This window comes from Schistocerca serialis, chromosome 3 (genome assembly GCF_023864345.2).
Source record: "Schistocerca serialis cubense isolate TAMUIC-IGC-003099 chromosome 3, iqSchSeri2.2, whole genome shotgun sequence".
Classification (NCBI taxonomy): Eukaryota; Metazoa; Arthropoda; class Insecta; order Orthoptera; family Acrididae; genus Schistocerca; species Schistocerca serialis.
Window position 1 is genome coordinate 877,728,596 of NC_064640.1, and position 23,120 is coordinate 877,751,715.

The 23,120-nt window shown below is 40.2% G+C and overlaps 1 protein-coding gene across 1 annotated transcript in view; it reads right to left on the reverse strand.

Moving 5' to 3' along the window:
- LOC126471293 (glutamate receptor 1-like) overlaps positions 1-2,724 on the reverse strand; it is a 64,137-nt gene extending 61,413 nt beyond the window's left edge. Inside the window, exon 1 of the mRNA XM_050099412.1 lies at positions 2,472-2,724. Within this exon, the coding sequence (XP_049955369.1) occupies positions 2,472-2,724 (253 nt within the window). The remainder of the gene's footprint in view (positions 1-2,471) is intronic.
- Positions 2,725-23,120: the final 20,396 nt, after the last annotated feature.

Below are 23,120 nucleotides of genomic sequence, written 5' to 3' on the forward strand. Positions count from 1 at the left end.
TGATGACTTCAGAAGTTAAGTCCCATAGTGCTCAGAGCCGTTTGAACCACATTTAGAGTTCCTATCGCCTTGGTATTTCATATATCTAATGTTATAGACGGGCAGAGACCTCTGATATATTTTTAGAGCGCCATTATACTCCATACCTCCACTGTAACAATCATAATTCTTAGAACAGTGATGGTCAATATGTCCGTTAATGTTACCATGGCAGGTGTGGCAGTACTTAGATGAGCACTCGACATCAACAACTTTTCCATTCTCCAGAGAAGCAACACTTACAACACCATTCACGGAACGATGTCCTCGGCGTTGTCATGTCTCATCAAGTGCAATACCAGTGTCCCCAGTTCTACTTATATTTACAGTTTCTTCTACTGCACGTTTAATAGATTCTTTAGACACAACCATCAAGGCACCTATAAGTATTTTTATGTACTTTCTGAACCTACTGGAAGGAGGAGGAAGATCCATCAAATGTCAAAATCTTTCAGTAGTTCTTTCCCTATTGCACGCATTGCATACACTAACTTCAAATTCTCATGATATGAATTATGCCCAATGTTTGAGTCATTTTCGAGGTTGATTTATTGCAGGATCTACACAGAACGACTAATTTTGATGCTAAACCCTTCCTGCTACTTTATTGTCCACTTATTTCCAGACAGCCTACACCATTACATTGTTTACATTTCGCCACTTCCTTTACCAAAGAAGATAAGATGCACACATCAACAACAACAAATCTGCTACAAACAGCGTTATTGTTAACACAAAAATTTGAATCCCCAGGAGGTGTGCCATGTGGGAGTTTCTTCCCTCAAGAACTCTTACATAGGTGACTTTCCACATTGAGGTTTGGTTTGTTCATGAACTGGTAACCACGGAACTTCCTTTTATTGAATTTCTTGATGTCTGCCATAGTCCGTATTTATTGCACACCAAAGGATATGTTCTTTCACAAATATATGTAGCAACAAACATTCAGTAAACAAAAGTAAATATTAGCAAAGATAATCATTTACAGACACTAGAAACCTGTACTGTTACCAACATATCCAATATATCATACGTACAATCGCTGTAAACAGAAAGTTCACAGTTCGTTTCGAAATAATACTGGTTTCTGTAACAGATATAAAGGGGGTGTGGTGGCATACATGACCATAACTTTTAAATTTGGTATATATAGGTCATTTTTCATATGAAACCCTATAATGCATGTATCAATATAATCACGAAAGACTATAGAATTTAATAAAGTCACAGAAAAATTTAGATTTTTCCACCATTTATAAGTACCCTGTATCCTTAAAGCATATAACACTTGAAAAATTGTGGTCCTAAGAATAAAGTGCTTTAAAATAAAGCCAAACGCGTCCGGTGTAAATAATACTTTTATTACAGTCGCGAAAGACAGAATATTTCTCAATATTACATACGACACCTATGTCGTACTTAAATTAAATGAGATATTGTTATACAGTTAATTTTATATGAAATTTAGGTATCTTGTCCACATTTCATTCTCAACATTGTGGCAACTAAAATCGACCATACGGAAAGTATACGCTATGGAATTCTACCTCTGCAACCTCTTCAAAATTTCGTGCAATGGTTTACTACATTTAATGTTGCATAATAACTGCGTTGAATATCGAAACAAAATTAAGTCATTTATGGGGGGAAGGTATCAGTCAAGAAGACGTATAAAAATCAAATTTTTGGACCAAATAGTTTTTGTGAAATCGAATGATAAGTGTGTCAAAGCAGTGGGAACACCATGTGTCTGCACAGGCGAGCAGTGCAGTGATGACAAAATCGTGCACAGCACGGAATGCAGGCAGCACGTGTCTGCAGCAGCGAAAGGGTTAATGAAGAGACAAAGCACTAGAAATTTCAAAAAATTGCATTCAAACGAATATAATTCGTGAAGTAAGGACTATAACACTTCACGCAATATAATGACAAACACTGTTGGTATGACTATGAATTACTCTTGCTTCGTCGAAGTACAATAGGAAATAAACAATCACCGCTGTTCTTTATTGCGAAAAAGCGGTTCGTGAGAGTGATACAAACACCTTTCCTTGCTATCATGTGAATTAGGAGTCTTATTGCTTGTTTGGTTTAATTAATTAATAGAATATGAAGCAATTGGTATAAAGAATGCTTTTTCCAAACTTTCTATAAAAGAATGTCTGCTATCAAGCCATTGCTTTTGTTCTATTACTTTATTTATGACTGAATGTTTCTAAAACTAAAGACACTCGTCCATGCTCTGCACTGCAGTCGAGATGTGGCAACGTCGTTCTCTGTTCATTGGCTGACTGTGTTTTGTGACGTCAGATGCGCAGAACGAACCTAAACTCGGTCGCCAACATAAATGACGCGCACGATAGTTTCATTGTCTACTAGTACAAGGGCGCATGCCAAGTCGGTACAAGTCGGAGAGTGCCACGGGTTCTCACCTTGCTGGCAGAATGCGCCAAAAACGTAAAGCAGGGAGTCGTAGAAGGAGTAGTAGTAGGGTCCGCTGCCGTCTGCAGTGCCGAAGTGCCTGCCCAGTCGGTACAGGGTGGAGAGAGCGGCCGCCAGCGTGGGCACACTCAGGGCCACGGCGGCCCACAGCCGGCGCTCGAACGGCGCCACGTAGTCGCCCCACGACGACCGCGGAGAACCCATGCGCTTCACGAACAGGCGGTCCCTGCCAACATTACACATCCTCATAACGCCGTTCTGAGTCACTTTACAGTATTCATTTATTTATTCAGCTTTTCATACTTTTGCACAATTCCACGTAACTGTCAATGAACATTTACAATCAAAGATATTAGAAACAACCAGTTATTTAAAAAATACAAAAGAAAATTCCGTGTGAGCAGTTCGCCCTGCTTCATAGATTATTCGTGAAAACGTCTTACTAAATTCATGAGTATTTTGTATTAATATCTAATTCAATTATCAAGTTCTTAAATGTAGGGGGCGATCAAACAGTTACCTTTAGGACGCCGTAAAGTCCAGAATAGGTGTGCCACTCAGACAAAATTGCCGTGATGACTGGGCTAGTCATCCCGCTGACACACGATGTTGAAGCCACCCATTTGGTAAAACGCTGTGTCTTGCTGGGTGAAGAAGTCCGTAAATGCGTACTGCACAGCCTAGTCCACAGAAATCGTTGACCCTTCAAGGTCTTTTTAAGGGTCCGAAAGCTTGACAATCACATGGTTAGAAATGAGGACTACAAGGCGGTAGCTCGAGTGTCTCCCACTTGAGTTCGACTGTAATGGAGCAACTGGCGTTTTGTGGCGAATCGCGACTAGCATAGAACTTGGTATATCATTCTTAAACGATGGTTTTCTACGGACGTGCCCGCTCATATACAAAGGGCGTTCAAAAAGTTTTAACAGTCGTCTCTGATTTTTTTTATTTTTTGCAGGAGGAGAATGAAATTTCTTGTGAACATACTTGGAACATTTAGCTATAAGTTGGTATATGAAAGTATTTTATTTTATTGACATGTGAGCCATAATGGGCCGTGAAGTAGACTTCAGGTTGCGAGAACGGTCGGCGATGGAGTTCATCTTCAAGACCAGCGATGACTCTGCCACTTCGATTCACAGGAAGTTGCTCCCTGTTTATGGGGAGGACACAGTGGATCGCAGCAGTATTCAGCGATCGTAGCAGAGGTTTAAAGAAGGTGATTTCTCTCTAATGGACAGTCCACAATGCGGTAGACCATTGACGGCAGTGAGGGATGTGAATAAGGAGACCATTGATCAAATCATTCAAAATGACATATTTGTGACGAAACGACAGCTTGCTGAAATGACTCGTTTGTCATTGGGTAGTGTGGTATCACTGGTACAGTCACTAGGTGTACAGAAAAGTCTGTGCACGTTGGGTGCCTATATTATTGACAACGATGAGGAAGAATGTGTGCGAGGGTCTCATGGAGACCTTTACTGAAGTTAGGAAACAGTTTTTTGATGACGTCATTACCCAGGATGAAACAGAATTGTTTTAGTCCTAACCTGAGAGCAAAACCCAACCTATGGAGTGGCGTCATCTGGGTTCCCTTGAAAGAAGAAACCAAGACTTTCAAGAACAGCAGACTGAAACGTGATGGCCTCCTTCTTCTGGGATCAGTGTGGTGTCATTTTCATTGACTGTTTGGAACCTGGATCCACAATTAACCTGGAGCATTACTGTTTGTCAGTGGACAAGCTGTAACATGCCATCTACACCCACAGACCACAGTTTCAGGGTCAGCTCATCAGACTACACCATGACAACGCCAAACCCCATACAGCCCTTATGACGCAGGAGAAAATCAGGAAAATGGGTTGTAAAATTGTTCCTCATCCTCCCTGCAGTCCTGACTTGGCTCCGTGTGATTTTTAACTATTTGGTCGTCTGAAGGCCCACCTGCGTGGTAAAACATTTGGTAGTGAGAAAGACCTTATTTCCTGTGTCAAGCGATGGTGTAAAAGTCAATTAGCAAAATTTTACCTAAGTGCATTTACATCATGGAAAGAACGTTGAGCCAGATGCGTCACAGCTGATGGAGGCTGCATTGAGTAGGCTCAATGTATAGCTAAATGTTCCAAGTATGTTCACAAAAAATGTCGTTCTCCTCCTTCAAAAAATAAAAAAAATTAGAGACGACTGTGGGAAACTTTTTGAACGCTCTTTGTACGTTCTTTATTATCCGATGGATATCTACTGTTCTTAGGAATCCAAGAAGAGAATAACAGCACTTTTGTCCTGTTTGGACGCTTTTGGTAACGACTTGGCCATAGTTCACGTTTCCGCATTTACCGCACACACATGGGAAAGACACGAATGGGACACTGATCTCTTTCCTACATGTCAGTGCTTATATGCCAGCATCGGAGTCGGGGCACGTTTCATATATGCTGCAGCAACGTTCTCCAACAGAAATTTTTTGATCGCGCCTTATAAAGTGGTTACACAAGTACTATAACGATTACAAAATACGTAGTTAAAGTAGAAGTTTGTACTATCACTAACAGATTTATGCCCAAGCTAAGTAATCGGTTTGCACTGTTTCATTTCCTTTTCGACGCTGCAATAGCTCTCGCATTCGCTCGACACAGGACTTCTTAGTCTTTTTGGATTCTTATCGATAAGAGCTTTTCTTCGACTTGCGTTTTCCGTAACTCTGAGCATATTTACAAATCATGAGAGATCTTCCACTCTTTCGTAATTTTCAATGTAATACCGATATTCACTTATATTATGGAAAATATTTTTCTTGTCTCACTTTGGGTTCTAGTAGCGTTCCGCAAACTCTTCCCAAGACACGTAAATCAATGTCGTAGCTACACCAATCTTTATCTGTACACAAAGCTAATTCGTAACAATAATGCGCATGTAGCTACAGTGGTACGATGAGGTCATAGGAAAAACAAATACTGTGCGACAAACATGAACAGATGTGAAACTTCCTGGCAGATTAAAACTGTGTGCCCGACCGAGACTCGAACTCGGGACCTTTGCCTTTCGCGGGCAAGTGCTCTACCATCTGAGCTACCGAAGCACGACTCACGCCCGGTACTCACAGCTCTACTTCTGCCAGTACCTCGTCTCCTACCTTCCAAACTTTACAGAAGCTCTCCTGCGAACCTTGCAGAGCACTTGCCCGCGAAAGGCAAAGGTCCCGAGTTCGAGTCTCGGTCGGGCACACAGTTTTAATCTGCCAGGAAGTTTCATATCAGCGCACACTCCGCTGCAGAGTGAAAATCTCATTCATGAACAGATGTGATCTATCTGTTGTGGGTCAATCGTTATTTAGGCATTATTAGTCCCATACTTATTAGCAATTCAGATCTAACGTTATATCGTCACATAAGAAAGTTCAATCGACGAGCGAATAAGTGTTGTCGCGTCAATAAAAGGTCAGCATCTAGTTTATCCACCACTTAATTGATTTAGACCCACCATGAAGTAGTTCTTTCAGCGATCTGGCGAAAGCACATAACTGAATGGTATGTGACACTGTCTGCACCTCCTCTCTGCAGTCACAGCTTGCAGTCTCTCGCCATCCCCAGCTGTAGAGAACAGCAGCTTTTATGACTGCCCCACATCTGATTCGATTCGGTTCGCGCTACACGAAACGCGAGATTTTTGTCCAAGAGTTTGCTACATAGATTCCCGATTTGAAAGAAGTCTTTCTGGGGTGACCACTCTGATATCCAAGCATATACAGAGTTGGAAGCTCTAACAGGTATGATCATGGCGGTTCAGGAGGCTGGTTGACGAGATTTCAATCGAATTATAGAATCTTGCTGAATGATATCACGTATGAGAAGAGATTGATTGATCTATGTTCTTGTCCATAGCTGAGTAAGAGCTGGTTGCTTTCTTACGCCATGTGGACTGACGTTGCACAGTACTGATAGTCACAGACATAGGCAGAGGAGTACCAGATACAATTCGCATGACATTTTGTAGCCGAACATTCACTACGTCAGTGTGGGAAATATTGAACCATGCAGCTGAACGGTAAACAACTGATCAATAAACTAAAACCACTGATATTGTTCTCAAAGTGTTTTTGTCGGCTTCCCCAATAAGTTCCACACAGAGTTTTAAGTAAACAGTACTGAAAAAATTACGTAAAAGTTGTGAGAATGTGTGTTTTATTTACTGCAACATGTTTCGCGACAACATCGTCACGTTACCAAGATATGTAAGACAACTAAACAAAAATCATTACTTTTTATACTACACACGTAAATCTATCTACACTGAAGAGCCAAAGAAACTGGTACGGCTGCCTAATATCATGTAGGGCCCACGTGAGCACGCAGAAGTGTCGCAACACGATGTGGCATGGACTCGGCTAATGTCTGATGTAGTGCTGGAGGGAACTGACACACCGAATCCTACAGGGCTGTCAATAAGTCCGTAAGAGTGCGAGGGGGTGGAGATCTCTTCTGAAAAGCACGTCGCAAGACATCCCAGATATGCTCAATAATATTCATGTCTGGGGAGTCTGATGGCCATTGGAAGTGTTTAAACTCAGAAGGGTGTTCCTGGAGCCACTCTGTAGCAATTCTGGACGTGTGTGGTGTGGCATTGTCCTGCTGGAATTGCCCAAATCCGTCGGCATCCACAAGGGACATGAATGGATGCTGGTGATCAGGCAGGATCCTTACGTACGTGTCACCTGTCAGAATCGTATCTAGAGGTATCATAGATTCCGTATCACTCCACTTACACAAGCCCCACACCATTGCGTAGCCTCCAGTAGCTTTAACAGTCCCCTGCTGACATGCAGGGACCATGGATTCACGAGGTTATCTCCGTACAGGTCCATCCGCTCAATACAATTTGAAACGACACTTAACCGACCAGGCGACATGTTTCCAGTCATCAACAGTCCAATGTAGGCGTTGACAGCCCCAGGCGAGGCGTAAAGCTTTGTGTCGCGTAGTCATCGAGGGTACAATAGTGAGCTTTCGGTTCCGAAAGCTCATATCGATGTTTCGTTGAATGGTTCGCACGCTGACACTTGTTCATGGCCCAGCATTGAAATCTCCAGCAATTTGCAGAAGGGTTGGACTTCTGTCACGTTGAACCATTCTCTTCAGTCGTCGTTGGTTCCGTTCTTGTAGGATCATTTCCGGCCGCAGCGATGTCGGAGATTTGATGTTTTACCGGATTTCTGATATTCACGGTACACTCGTGAAGTGGTTATACGGGAAAATCCCCCACTTCATCGCTATCTCGGAGATGCTGTGTCCCATCGTTCGTGCGCCTACTGTATCACCACATTCAAACTCACTTAAATCTTGTTAACCTGCCATTGTATCAGCAGTAACCGATCTAACAACTGCGCCGGACAGTTGTTGTCTTCTATAGGCATTATCGACCGCTGCGCCGTATTCTATCTGTTTACATATCTCTGTATGTGAATATGTGTGCCTACACCGGTTTTTTTGGTGGTTCAGTGTATATTGCCATGTAGTATTACATACCTGAATATTGATTTTGTTCAAATGGCTCTGAGCACTATGGGACTTAACATCTGAGGTCATCAGTCCCCTACAACTTAGAACTACTTAAACCTAACTAACCAAAGGACATCACACACATCCGTGCCCGATGCAGGATTCGAACCTGCGACCGTAGCAGTCGCGCGGTTCCGGACTGAAGCGGCTGAATATTGATTTTTTAAAGATAACTGCTAAGTATAGTGATAAACTGTGTATTTACAAATTACGTTGAAGATATTCTTATAGTATCTGAAGGGTGTGAGGAAGAAATAAACAAATTGGGGTGTGATCTTAACAAGAGGCATTAAGAATATAGTATTTACAGCAGATGATGAATAACTGGGATTCTTAAATTATCTTGATTTGATGATCGAGATATAGAATGATAAGCTACACATAGGATTATATAGGAAATCCACGTTGTCAGGTCCAGTAATTGATATGTTAATGACAGTCCCATAAAATAGTGTTCCTTAACGAAACTTTACCGTAGACTTGTTGGAGTCGGCTGCCTGATGTCAGGCAGTGGATGACTTCCCAGAGTGGATCGTCTGGTTGGGCTTCCGTAAACATATGAAAGATAGAACTTCCATCAGCCTGGAGGTAGGTTTGAACAGCAGTGCCTTACTGGGCATGGTCCTATTCGACCTCATGCATTGTTAGACAGGGATCGTCGAGAATTGCAGAAGGTGGTTATAAAAACTCGCATGAGATTAACAGAACGAATCACCCTTGAGTTCCAAAGTGCTACCAGCAGTGAAGCCAGCACAGTGAAAGAGTTACAAAGAAGGGATATAATGGTCGAGCAGTTCCCTACAAACCACACATTTCTGTAGTGAGTGCAAGGCGACGCTTGAGAAGGTGAGAAAGCGACGCCACTGGATGGTGGATGGCTGGCAACGAGTGATGAATAACGCTATACCTTCTGGCAATCCAATGGAATGGTATAGATTTGGCGAGTTCTAAGAGAACGTTACCTGTGATTATGTATAGTGCAACAGTGAAGTACAGAGGAGGTTATGTTAGAGTATGGGGGTGTTTTTCATAGTTATGGTGTTGCCCCTTTGATGCGCTTAAGATAACACTAAATGCGGAGGGGTCTGAATACATTTTACATTATTGTGTACTGCATACAGCAAAGAGGAACAGTTCAGAAATGATGACTGTTCGTATTATCATGATGGTGCACGCTGTCATAAAGCAGAATCTGGGAGCCAACGGTTTGCAGTCAATAACATTCCTGAAGTAGACTGGCTTGTCCATAATCCCTACCTGAGCATAATGGAAAACTTTTGGGGTAAGGTAGGGGGTCGAATTGGCTCCTAACCCTAGCGTTCAACATCACTACCTTTCCTGATTTCGGCTCTTGAGGAAGAATGGGTTTCCATTCCCCAGCTAACTGAAGCTGTCATAAAAGCAAAGGACGGACAAACCCCGTATTAACGTCCACTAACAAGTGTGCAAAAACTTCTGATGAGATAGTGTACATCTCCTCAACTTACCACACAGCTGTAGGACTGAAGGTTTGTGCATTATGACGAACTATTGATCAATATGAGGAATGTGTTACCATAAGAAAAAATATGAATAGTACTTATGCCAGCAGTTGAAGAAAGCTAGATTTGAGTGGTCGCTAGAGCATTTGCATAAATGTATCAACCCAAATGGTTAAATGTTTTGTAGCTAATAGGAATCACCTTATCTAGACCAGATGAGGGCGTAAACTGGTAGTAAGGTAAAAGAGTTTATAGCAAAGCAGTATCTATTTCTGCCACTGATAACAGCACTCCCAGTGGGTCTGGAGTCTCGTGATGACAATACTTAGAGTAAAAATACTGGGGAAAAAATCAAAAATGATGAAACGGTTAGGGCCCCTTGGTATTGACAAATGGTTCAAATGGCTCTGAGCACTATGGGACTCAACATCTTAGGTCATAAGTCCCCTAGAACTTAGAACTACTTAAACCTAACTAACCTAAGGACAGCACACACACCCATGCCCGAGGCAGGACTCGAACCTGCGACCGTAGCAGTCCCGCGGTTCCGGACTGCAGCGCCAGAACCGCACGGCCACCGCGGCCGGCTTGGTATTGACGATGAGAGACTTGCACTAATGTGCTGTACTGGATTAAATAGGAGAAGGCTAGCAGGTCTACCCTGTTAGGAAAATAGTTTGTGGAAAATGGACAGGAAACAGGTAGTGGCATGTAACTGTAGTAATGAGTTGTTGTCATGAGAGTCTTATGCCTGCCTCCTGTATAGAGAAGAAGGGAGATGGCTATGCTTTTTTGGGGTTACGCGAGACTTTTATCTACCTGTTTTGGGAAAGCAGATAAAAGGAGTGTCATGTATTGGTGGAATCACAAGGTGCTCACCCGAGAAACATTATAGTAGTTGTCCGTTATAGCAGAGAGAATAGGGAAAGGCTACTGACGTACCTTAGTAGGATCACATGTTGGTAGTCACCAGTGCCTTGTATTTGCCCCTTTAACATAACAGACAGACATGGCTAATGGCATATACTGGTAGTGCAACGTAGCAGAGGTCATGAGAGACTTACACCTGCCTGTTGTAGCAGTGTGGATATGAGAAAACTAGTGTTGTGTCTTGATAGTGTCACATCATAGTGGTGACTAAAGCATTGTACTTGCCTGCTGTAGTAGAGCGGATAGGATACTAGGACAAGGTCAATGGCGCGCTATTTTGGGGGCCCATGGTGGTGGTGACGAGAATATTGTACTTGTAAGTTGTAGCAGAGCAGATAGGCGAAGGCTAATTGTGTGCTGTCGTAGGACTACATGGTGGCAGTGATGAGAACCTGTACTTGCCTGCTGTAGTAGAGCGGATAGGAGAAGGCTATCGGCGTGCCCTGGTAAGGCCGCATAGTTGTGGGTATGAGTGCCACATCTGCCTTGCCTTCCAGAAGGGCTTCCGCTGCACCATCCCAGGTGCCGTCCTCTTTATGGTAGCCAGGGTTTGGTCGCTTCTGCACAATCCAACGCGTCCTGCAAACCACAACTAATGGCTGCATTAACAAGTGTCTGTTTCTCTTCCGACTATAAAGATTTAGTAACTATTCTTAGTTAGTTGTTTTTTATGGTATTAATAATTTCAGCTGGTGTTACTAACTTGCCAGTTACAGGGATTAGGGTAATAGAAACACACTTACTCACATTGGAGATCACGCAGCTCACACCAGGAAGAGGAAATCCGTTGTTACTTCCCTATGGATGCCCTAGCCGTGTTTTTTAATATATTTAGGACTTACAAACTTTACATTTTCATCTGGTAAATGGAGGTCCTGTGATCGTTTATATACATGTCCATTAGGCTTATATTTTTCAATACTAATTTTTTTTGTGATAACAATACTTTGACTTCATTGTATAAAAAGAAATAATTGTGTGATATTTGATATCAATAGGGAAAGGCGAATCATTTCCCCCTTGACAAAATTTGAAGAAAAAATAAAAAATCGTAAAAATCTTACTGTCTTTACCTTAAAAAATAGTGTTCAGAAACAGCTGATGGACCATTAATTTTAAAACTTCCAACTTAATTATTAAAATTTCTGTATTAACTATAATAATAAAATCTAAAAAGATTCTATGAACATCGTCCATTAGTGAAGTACATATAACGAGATCTTCCCTCATTATTTCTTACTACCTGTTAAACTCTTTTTTATGACATGGAAACGTATTGCACTACTAAAATATAACCAGAAGAACGTAACTACTTCTGTTTTCCATTCGTTTTTAATTAATTACTATAGTTCTCTGTGAGTAAGACTTCTCTCTTAGCTGCATCATTAACCACTTTCAGTTTAGTAATTAGACATGGAGCATTGACAAACTCTTCATTTCCATGCGACTGTGAACAATCTTTCTGAAGTAACTTGAAGAACTCAGGGAATCAGGACACATCAACTTGATTCACAAGCTCCTTGATTGAACTGTATTGAGTTCCTGTGACTCCAGATAAATTGTTTTGAAATTTATCAGGATTGAGCAAAAGAACGTAATTGAATCAAAAATCATATTTCAAAGTTGTACAATGCTTTGTGAAATGAATGAAGTAACTGGATTTTGATGTTATTCAAAATATAGTAATGGTGATTATAAACAACTATTTGTCTTTATAATATAATAAATTTATGTAATTTACAGGAGAAGAAATTAACATTAGACCTGAAAAACATAGTGGTATAAAGTAACTGATAACATTAACCAAGAAGTAACAATAATTACTTTATCAAACTAAAATCTGAGACATATTTGAAGGTGAATTAAAAGAATTACCTCCACATTGTTGAGTTTAAAAGATACTTTCGAACAGAAAAATAAATACCTTAATGATTATAAAAGGAAGTGACGATACAAATGACAATGTACTTAAAGAAGAAAAATAGAGGAAGTGTTAGGATGTTATACATTTTATAACTATGTAATTTACTCGAAATTAGAAGCTTTCAGCAACATTGCAAAAAAAAATCATTGAAATTGTGCTTGAACATGATCATATAACTGGATTATTTAGGTATATTACCTATAACTATTGTAATATCATTTATAGACTACAAAATTTTGTGTCTATATATTTCCATAGTTCACCTTGTCTAAATAGTCATTTATTTGTGGACTAACTGACAAGAGTAGAAATTAGATTTTTAGACACATTGTGATTCATGGCAACATCATTAGACCAATTAAAATCATATTTGTCAAAAGAGCAAATGATTAATATGAAACATTTCTTAGCTGCTAATGAAGTAGATCCAGTTATTAGGAATGATGTATGCACTGAAGATAACAGATGTAAGGAAAATAAATGATCACATAAAAATTGTTTTTACAGCATATACAATGATACTCATATGATAGATGAAAATATGAGCATACAAAATATATATGGAATTAATTCAGCATAAGAAATTTTGGTCAATATCATGATTTACATTGTAAAACTGATGTGAATTGTTGATAGGTATAACAAAAAAATTGTAGAGATACATGCATAAAATTACATCAATTAGGTCCTGCACAATATTATGCTGCACAAGCATTGTTGTATGATTGTGTTAAAAATCAGTAAACAAGCACATAAATTATTAAATGATTTAGCTATGTTTTTAATAAGTGAATATGGGAAATGATGACATGTGACAGTGCTGTAAGGTATATGTTGAAGCAAATAAATAGACAAAAGAAATGATCATGACAAAGAGTCAAATTTTCAAATGTCTCTTGATAATTTAAATGGTATGGCAATGTCACAATATTTACCATACAGTAATGGGATGGTGAAATTATAAGAATTACAGAACAGATTCATGGTGTAAAAAAATACTTAATTTAAGTGATTAATCAAGTTATGAGTACTGTCCACTGGCACAAGAAAATAAATTAGTAATAAATAAAAAATAACTACAGTAAATAAAAAAGAAAACTCAGTGGTAGATTATCGAAATTTTGAACACTTATTGAGTTATGAAAAAAATTAACTACAATACACATAACACTAAAATTTAGCCAATCTGGTTAGTTACAAAAATTCATAGATAAAAAATACTGAAATAAGAATGAGGGAAAAATGAATTAGGTTTATATAAACTAATGAATAATAATATATTTGGTAAGACTATGCACAATATACATAGTACAGTTGATATCTGGTGTTGAATACTATCATCAGTTGAGGGCTAAACCTAATTTTAAAACAACAGGACCATATTAGATGAAAATTTAGTAGGTGGTCATATGAATAACACTGAAGTTAAATCTAATAAAACAAACTACTTTTAAATGCCTGTATTAGATACACAAATACAGTTAATGTATAAATGTCATTATGATATTAATGTACTGTATAATAATAACTCTGTAGTATGATATCAAAATACAGATTGTTCTCTTTCTCTTTCTCCCTCTCTCTCTCGTATATATATATATATATATATATATATATATATATATATATATATATATATATATATATATAAAGTAGTTAGTAAAATTCAAAGATGTAATGGTCGTGCAGAAGACCAGGCAAGAACCACCTAAGCGTACTGTCATCAACCTTACAGGAAGAACGATCAATATTGCAGCAATGTCGATGCTCGAGAAAGGACTCAACTTCGCCCCGATCCCGAAATCTCTACCGATTGTGGACATTATAAGCGTGTGGAGCAGGCCAGCTACGCTCTGCCAGCCAATGAAGTAGAAGAAATACGTCGTGAAACGTGAAGTGCGCTCACCAGGGCGGCACCACTGAAACAGAACACCTCGAGGGAGGATAGAGCGGCCATCCGCGAGCTACGCAGCGATCCTGAGTTGGTGGCCTTGCCTACTGACAATGGCAATGCTACAGTACTGCTCCTGCATTCAGAATATAAGAGAAAAATGTACGAATTTCTCGATGACGCAGCGTACAGAAGGATAAAAGGAGACCCGACAAGTCGCCTTCAAAGAAGAACCGTTGAACTTCTGCGCAGTGGTTTTGATGGAAAAAGTGTCTTGAAACTTCGACCACGAGCGACTGCACCGCCATGACTGTATGGGCTTCCAAAGGTCCACAAGGATGGGACACATATGCGTCCAATAGTCAGCAACATAGGAGCAGCAACCTATGAACTGGCCCAACACCTGACGGGTCTCCTTAGTCCATTTGTGGGAAAATGCGAACACCACATGCGCAATTCCACCCACTTTGTGCAGCGTATACAAGAACTTCGGCTCCAGGATAGCGACTTGTTAGTGAGCTTCGACGTAGTGTCCCTCTTCACTAGGGTACCACTGAAAGACTCCATTGATCTGATAAGCAAGAAATTCGACAACAACCTAACAAGGCTCTTCGAGTGCTTGCTCACCTCAACATACTTCCTGTTCGACGGAAATTATTATGAATAGACAGATGGCGTCGCCATGGGATGCCCGCTTTCACCGGTTGTAGTCAACTTTTTTATGGAGAATTTCGAGGAGAAGGCACTAGAACAACCCAAACAAAAACCAACTTCTTTCTTCAGCTGCGTGGATGACACGTTCGTTGTTTGGCCACATGGACGAGACAGCTTAAATGAATTTCTCGAACGCCTCAACTTGCTGCACCCCAACATACAGTTCACGATGGAGGTGTATCAGGCTGGTGCCCTACCGTTTCTTGACGTCCTGGTGAAACGGGAACCTGACGGCAAGCTGGGACACAGAAAACCTACACGCACCGATTTGTACCTAAATGCTTTCAGTTGCCACCACAACTCCCAGCGTAAAGGCGTTTTGCGCACACTTGTTCACAGGGCACGATCGACCTGCGATCAGGAGAGCCTTCCAACAGAACTGCAGCACCTCGAGACAACATTTCGGAAAAATGGGTACAACCAGAAGCAAATAAGACACGCACTCAGACAGACTGCGCCAAAAGAACAAGAAGAAGAAACAGAAGAACACAAGTCATTGGCGTGCATTCCGTTTGTCTGAAACACCTCAAGAAAAATCGGTAGAATCCAGGGGAAACACAATATGAAATGTGTATTCCGACCCCCTGCAAAAACCTTGACTCTATTGGGTTCAGTGAAAGATGACCTAGGCCTTCGAAAACCAGGAGTTTATCAAATTCCCTGTCAGTGCGGAAAATCATACATTTGGGTGACAGTCCGCAATGTAGAAGAGAGGTGCCGCGAACACAGGCCACTAAATCAGCCGTGGCTGACCATTGCATAAAGACTGGCCATACTATGGACTATGAAAAAACAAAAATACTATGTCAATCCTCCTACTTCTGGGACTGCGTTACTAAACTGCAGGCACTGGATAAAGGAAAGCGCCTAGCTTGCTATATGTAGTTCTTTTCATTTGTTGAACACCATGGAATCGCAGATTTGGATCGTGTTTTCTTAACTGAAGAAGTGTGGGCAAACCTTAACTGATACGTGAATATTCACAACACAAGAAATTGGTCAACTGAAAACACACTTATCTTTCATGATAGCACCTTGCACTGTTAAAAAATTGGAGTGTGGTGTGCCGCATCACCACGTCAAATAGTTAGGCCTATATATACATGGTGGTCCATTGTTAGTGAATAAAGGTCAAATATCTCACGAAATAAGCGTCAAACCAAACGAAAAAACTGCAAAGAACGAAACTCGTCTAGCTTGAAGGGGGAAACCAGATGGCGCTATGGTTCGCCCGCTAGATGGCGCTGCCATAGGTCAAACGGATATCAACTGCGTTTCTTTAAATAGGAACCCCCATTTTTATTACATATTCGTGTAGTATGTAAAGAAATATGAATGTTTTAGTTGGACCACTTTCTTCGCTTCATGATAGATGGCGCTGTAATAGTCACAAACGTGTAAGTACGTGGTATCACGTAACATTCCGCCAGTGCGGACAGTATTTGCTTCGTGATACATTACCCGTGTTAAAATGGACCATTTACCAATTGCTGAAAAGGTCGATATCTTGTTGATGTATGACTATTGTGATCAAAATGCCCAAATTGGCGTGTGCTATGTATGCTGCTCGGTATCCTGAACGACATCATCCAAGTGTCCGGCCCGTTCGCCGGATGGTTACGTTATTTAAAGAACAGGAAGCGTACAGCCACATATGAAACGTCTACCACGACCTGCAACAAATGAGGATGCCCAAGTAGGTGTTTTAGCTGCTGTCGCGGCTAATCCACACTTCAGTAGCAGACAAATTGCGCGAGAATCGGGAATCTCGAAAACGCCGGTCTTGAGAATGCTACATCAACATCGATTGCACCCGTACCATACTTCTATGCACCAGGAATTGCATGGCGACGACTCTGAACGTCATATACAATTCTGTCACTGGACACAAGAGAAATTACGGGACGATGACAGATTTTTTGCACGCGTTCTATTTAGCGACGAAGCGTCATTCACCAACAGCGGTAACGTAAACCGGCATAATATGCACTATTGGGCAACAGAAAATCCACGATGGCTGTAACAAGTGGAACATCAGCAACCTTGGCGGGTTAATGTATGGTGCAGTATTATGGGAGGAAGGATAATCGGCCCCCATTTAATCGATGGCAATCTAAATTGTGCAATGTATGCTGATTCCCTACGTAATGTTCTACCGATGTTACTACAAGATGTTTCAGTGCATGACAGAATGGCGATGTACTTCCAACACGATGGATGTCCTGCTCATAGCTCGCGCGCGGTTGAAGCGGTATTGAATAGTATATTTCATGACAGGTGGATTGGTCGTCGAAGCACCATACCATGGCCAGCACGTTCACCGGATCTGACGTCCCCGGATTTCTTTCTGTGGGGAAAGTTGAAGGATATTTGCTATCGTGATCCACCGACAACGCCTGACAACATGCGTCAGCGCATTGTCAATGAATGTGCGAACATTACGGAAGGTGAACTCCTCGCTGTTGAGAGGAATGTCGTTACATGTATTGCCAAATGCATTGAGGTTGACGGACATCATTTTGAGCATTTATTGCATTAATGTGGTATTTACTGGTAATCACGCTGTAACAGCATGCGTTCTCAGAAATGTTAAGTTCACGAAGGTACACGTATCACATTGGAACAGCCGAAATCAAATGTTCAAACGTACCTACGTTCTGTATTCCAATTTAAGAAACCTACCTATTACCAATTGTTCGTCTAAAATTGTGAGCTGTATGTTTGTGACTATTACAGCGCCGTCTATCACAAAGCGAAAAAAGTGGTCCACCTAAATAATTCATATTTATTTACGTACTACACGAAAATATAATAAAAATGGGGGTTGATATTTTAAAAAAACGCAGTTGCTATACGTTTGACCTATGGCAGCGCCATCTAGCGGACCGACCATAGCGCCATCTGGTTTCCCCCTTCAAGCTAGACAAGTTTCATTCTTTGTTGTTTTTTCGTTTCACGCTTATTTCGTGGGATATTTGGACCGGTCATGATCAATGGACCACCCTGTATATATATTGTACTGCAGGGAACAGTGTCGTGTACCAAGATATCATCACACAGTTTGAAATGCGTCAGGCAATTATGCGTGCCTTTTTCATTATTTTGAGATTGGTTGTGTAATTAGAGGATGATAACTGTGGGGATTGCATTGAGAGTGTTTTTTATTGATGATTTTGGACCACAGTGGCTGGTAGTATGTTGACGCATGTAGCTTCATTTACTTCTTTAACATGGTGATGGACTCACTGGTTTGTGAATGCATTTTGCGTGCGTGAGAAGACACAGTGTGTTTGAGGTGAGATGGGGTGAACAGAGAATGCTGCGGAAAACAGCACTTTTCTGGGACTGGAGGCCGGAGGCTTAGGTGGTCTTCGCAGGACTGTGGCAGCTGAGGCGTCCTAAGGGGCAGAAACTATTCCTCATGCTTTGTGTATTGCCTTTGTAGTTAGCCATCAACCACTTTAGAAAACACGATCTGCAGAAAATAATGTGTTAGACTTGTGAGCAGTAATTCCTAATTTCACAGGCTCCCTGATGCGACGCTAGCCACATAGGCACGAAAACGCTCAATTGGTTATTAGAGTGTGACGTCACGAGCACAGAGATGAAACGGACGTTTTTTTATAGTAGTAGTAGATGCTTTTGTTAATTGACTGGCGTCTGATTCTCTATGCAGAAGTGAAACCTCACTGTTGGGCAAAAGTGTTTCGTACCTTCACTATTGTTTATTGGCACTGTTTGGAAGAAAAAGGAGTGCAGGGCGTAAGGCGTAAGAGAGAGCCAAATGGTTCAAATGGCTCTGAGCACTATGGAACTCAACTTCTGAGGTCATCAGTCCCCTAGAACTTAGAACTTCTTAAACCTAACTAACCTAAGGACATCACACACATCCATGCCCGAGGCAGGATTCGAACCTGCGACCGTAGCGGTCACGCGGTTCCAGACTGTAGCGCCTAGAACCGCTCGGCCACCCCGGCCGGCAGAGAGCCAAAAATATGGTGCTTAGGTTGAGACGAAGTGGAGGGATCATCGACACTGGGCCAAGACGCTGTTGAGGCGGCAGCAGCTACGGCTGACAGTAACGATTCCGCATCAGGAGACGTCCAGGGAAAATTGTAGAAACGCTCTCTCGTCTTCTCGAAGGAGTCAGCACGACAGCTTCCTTGATCATGGCGCAGGGCATTTAAATTATGGTGAGCATTCATAGCAGCTTCCTGAACTAGGTCGTTCTTATCCTGCACTTCTGGAATTTTATATGACCGCATGTCTCAGGTTCAACATATATGTGTACAATCAATCACAAAGCTTTCAGTCCTCAGCTCGTGGTCGTGCGGTAGCGTTCTCGCTTCCAGCGCCCGGGTTCCTGGGTTCGATTCCCGGCGGGGTCAGGGATTTTCTCTCCTTCGCGATGACTGGGTGTTGTGTGACGTCCTTAGGTTAGTTAGTTTTAAGTAGTTCTAAGTTCTAGGGGACTGAGGACCATAGATGTTAAGTCCCATAGTGCTCAGAGCCATTTGAACTATTTTGAACAAAGCTTTCAGTCATTGTTTTCCATCAGCAGATGGTGAGTTTTGCAATTGAGTCTGAGACCGTCATTTTTGAATTACCAGGTGTAATTTTTCATGCAGTTGAGTAACACTCTTATACTTATAAACACTAATCACAATATTCACACAGGTAACATTAGCCAACTGTTTGATTGTCTCCCTTTCATAAGTTGCATTCATCTATATTTTAATGAATAAACTGGAGTGTTTAAATGAAAGACTATTTTTGTGAGACATGTTCCTGTCACTCTGAATTACGTGTAAATCCCCCACTTCAGGATCTGTTCCTAACACCTAATAAATCCCCCACTTCAGGATCTGTTCCCAACATCTAAAAAGATCGTGTTATCCAGTAGAAGTGTCTATAGTATAGGTCCTAAAGGAGTGGCTGGACCACAGTTGACATTCTGGGTTAGGGAAATTTTCCAAGGAGAGGGATTTTGGAAGTTTATTTCTCTTCTTGAGGTTGACATGCCCGGGTTTTAGATTACCATGTAGTATTGGGGGCGGGGTTGGAGGGGGGGGGGGCGGGATTTCTCTTTTCATCTTAGAAGGGGAGAATCATTTGGCTAAGGTGGGTGATAAGGCCAGCGATTTATGTGATACTGTTCGAAATGGCTTATTACAAAATTAAATTGAATATTTAAGAGAGCTGATTCGTGACAGCAATGTCTTAATCCTTGTGGCTACAAACAGGCCTGAAATTCATGATTCAGTTAACAAACAGCAGGAAATCAGTGATCGTAAGGCCCTTATAGCATCACTGACTACATATGCCTGTAGAAATATTAAGAAAGGGAGGTAGATATTTCTGCTTAATAAGTGGAACAAGAAATAGTTTAGAATACCAGAGCAGCAATATCCAATATTCTTCTCTGAGACATCCCGTCTCCGGCCATCCTCATTTAGGTTTACCGTGATTTCCCTAAATCGCTTCAGGCAAATGTCGGGATGGTTTCTTTGAAAGGGCACGGCCAATTTCCTTCCCCATCCTTCCCTCACCCGAGCTTGCGCTCCGTCTCTAATGACCTCGTTGTCGACGGGACGTTAAACACTAATATCCTCCTCCTCCTCCTTCTCTGAGACAGGAAATTTTGTGTATAAAAAGAAAAAAAGTGAAGTATTTTACAGTACACCTTACCACGGGTATGTACAGAGCTGTGTTTTGAGGTATGGGAAAGACCCATTGTGCTTCATCAGCCATGTTATGAACTTGTACCCAAAGCCTAACTGATAAACAAAAACTAAAGGAGTCCAGGTTATGCGAAAGAATAACGGTGTTTGAACGTTTCTAGCACAATTTAGCGCAAAATGTAATTTTTTAAAAAAGGGAAATCACAAAAAAATCGCTGAATTTGAAACACGATTTTGCCAAAAAGTCGTTTTTATAACATAAAATGTCAAACTGACATACACTAAAAACAACTGTCGTTTTGTCAAGAATTTCAACCGTATTTTCACACTTTTTATACAGTTTCATCTTTTTTCAAGTAGTTTTGAAAGTTGGCATCATCTGTCCAAAGATTTTTCAAAGCAAAATCGAGAATTATCAAGTATAAAATATAAATGTAAAAGCTTCAACTCATATCCTCATTTTCACCTCTTTTTCCTTTAAAATATAGATAAGACAACGGAAAAACGAAATTTTTTAAAAATACTCTCCACATTTATTCCATTAAAATTTTTATAGTTATTTTTCAGCATAAATGGGTATCTTCAATGTTTTGGAGGGTTAGAAAATTTTAACATTAAATATGTTTTGAAAGATATGAAACGTATTAACTGATTAACTTACGAATACCTTCACTACCTTACACACATTCCATACTGAAAATTATGGTGAAAAATGTTTTGTCAATTTTATTGATGTTACAAGCTTAAAAATAATAATGAAGGTTGGGAATATAGGTTAGGAATCAAAGAACATATATTTGGTTTGTTTTTTAATAGTAAACATAAATATATTAAATGTGGGTTTCATAAAAACTGAAAATAAATGAAATGTAAATTTTATGTCAATATATAATTTTATAATGTCTGTTGTGGTTGCAGGAGAGCCAACACTGTGTTACTAGAGGAGGCCAAAATACACGCGTTTTAGCTCACGCAGGCTGGCGTGAGGTCTGGAACAGGACAAGGAAATTAGAATTTAGAAAAACGGACGTAGCTGGTGGAATACTTAACTTTAATCCATTAATAATGAACGTCGCTCTTGACAGTACATGATTCACAATATCAATAGTAACTGAATATGGCGCCTTACTAGGTAGTAGCAAATGACGTAGCTGAAGGCTATGCTAAACTATCGTCTCGGCAAATGAGAGCGTATTTTGTCAGTGAACCATCGCTAGCAAAGTAGGTTGTACAACTGGGGCGAGTGCTAGGAAGTCTCTCTAGACCTGCCGTGTGGCGGCGCTCGGTCTACAATCACTGATAGTGGCGACACGCGGGGCCGACGTATACTACCAGACTGCGGCCGATTTAAAGGCTACCACCTAACAAGTGTGGTGTCTGGCGGTGACACCACAATGTCCATATCATAATGTACCTACTTTATTAACCAAAATATATCTTTTATCCTCATCTGGACTGATGCCTTTTACGAACCTCAGCATAATAAATTAATGTTTATTACTTTGAATTTAATTCAAAATACTATATTGTTCAATATTATTGATAAACTATCTATATAATCTTGTAAGCTTACTTTTTACAACATATTTCTTAACTCTTTTTGATTTCATTTTATTTACATTCTTTAATCCTTCCCTTGTTTTTCCATTACATTAATCTTTCTTAATACTTTTTTCTTTACTTGAGGAATGTTGTAAATATTATATTCTGGATAATCGCTTTTCTTGAATTCATCATCATAAAAATGTTCTGTTTCTATATTATAAATGTACCTGCCAGTATCTTAACAGCAAAATTCAATTTTTCCATACTTTCGTTTCATTACATTATAGTGAAAACTGTACAGAAATTCTTTCAACATATCAGTTATGCTCATTCCAATGAAAATCAGCTTGTTCAATATAATTTTTATCTTATTCATGTGTATTTGAGCAAGATTTTATTGATTATTATTCTTCCTTCAAAATTTGGTTACTTCACATTTTTTGTCACTGAAACTAATTTTATATCCACTCTGTTCCTAATATTTTCTATCTTTTTCCTAATACTTATTTAATCATCAACTTGTAGAAATTGTTTCTAAGTAATTTTGTGCTTTAATCCTCAGTTCTGTATATAAATCTATGTACTTCTTCAACCAATCACATTGTTTAAGTTTTAAAACTTTATGGATTTTTGTTATCTTTATTCCTAAAGATAAATGTTGTTTACAGTTTCTGTAGTCGATTACAAACTTTGTTTGCCATTCAAAGTTGGTTGTAATTCTTTCAAGATATTCCAGGTACAGTTTTATTATTGGGAGCTAATGGTAGATCTTTACGTTCATTATGCAAACTTTTTGTATATTCTAAATCTACTTCAAAACATATCCATATTCATAATTATTTGAAATTTGACTTATTTTTTAGAATTATTTGGATTATCCCATTCAAATCTATCATATGGCAAACATTAACTCAT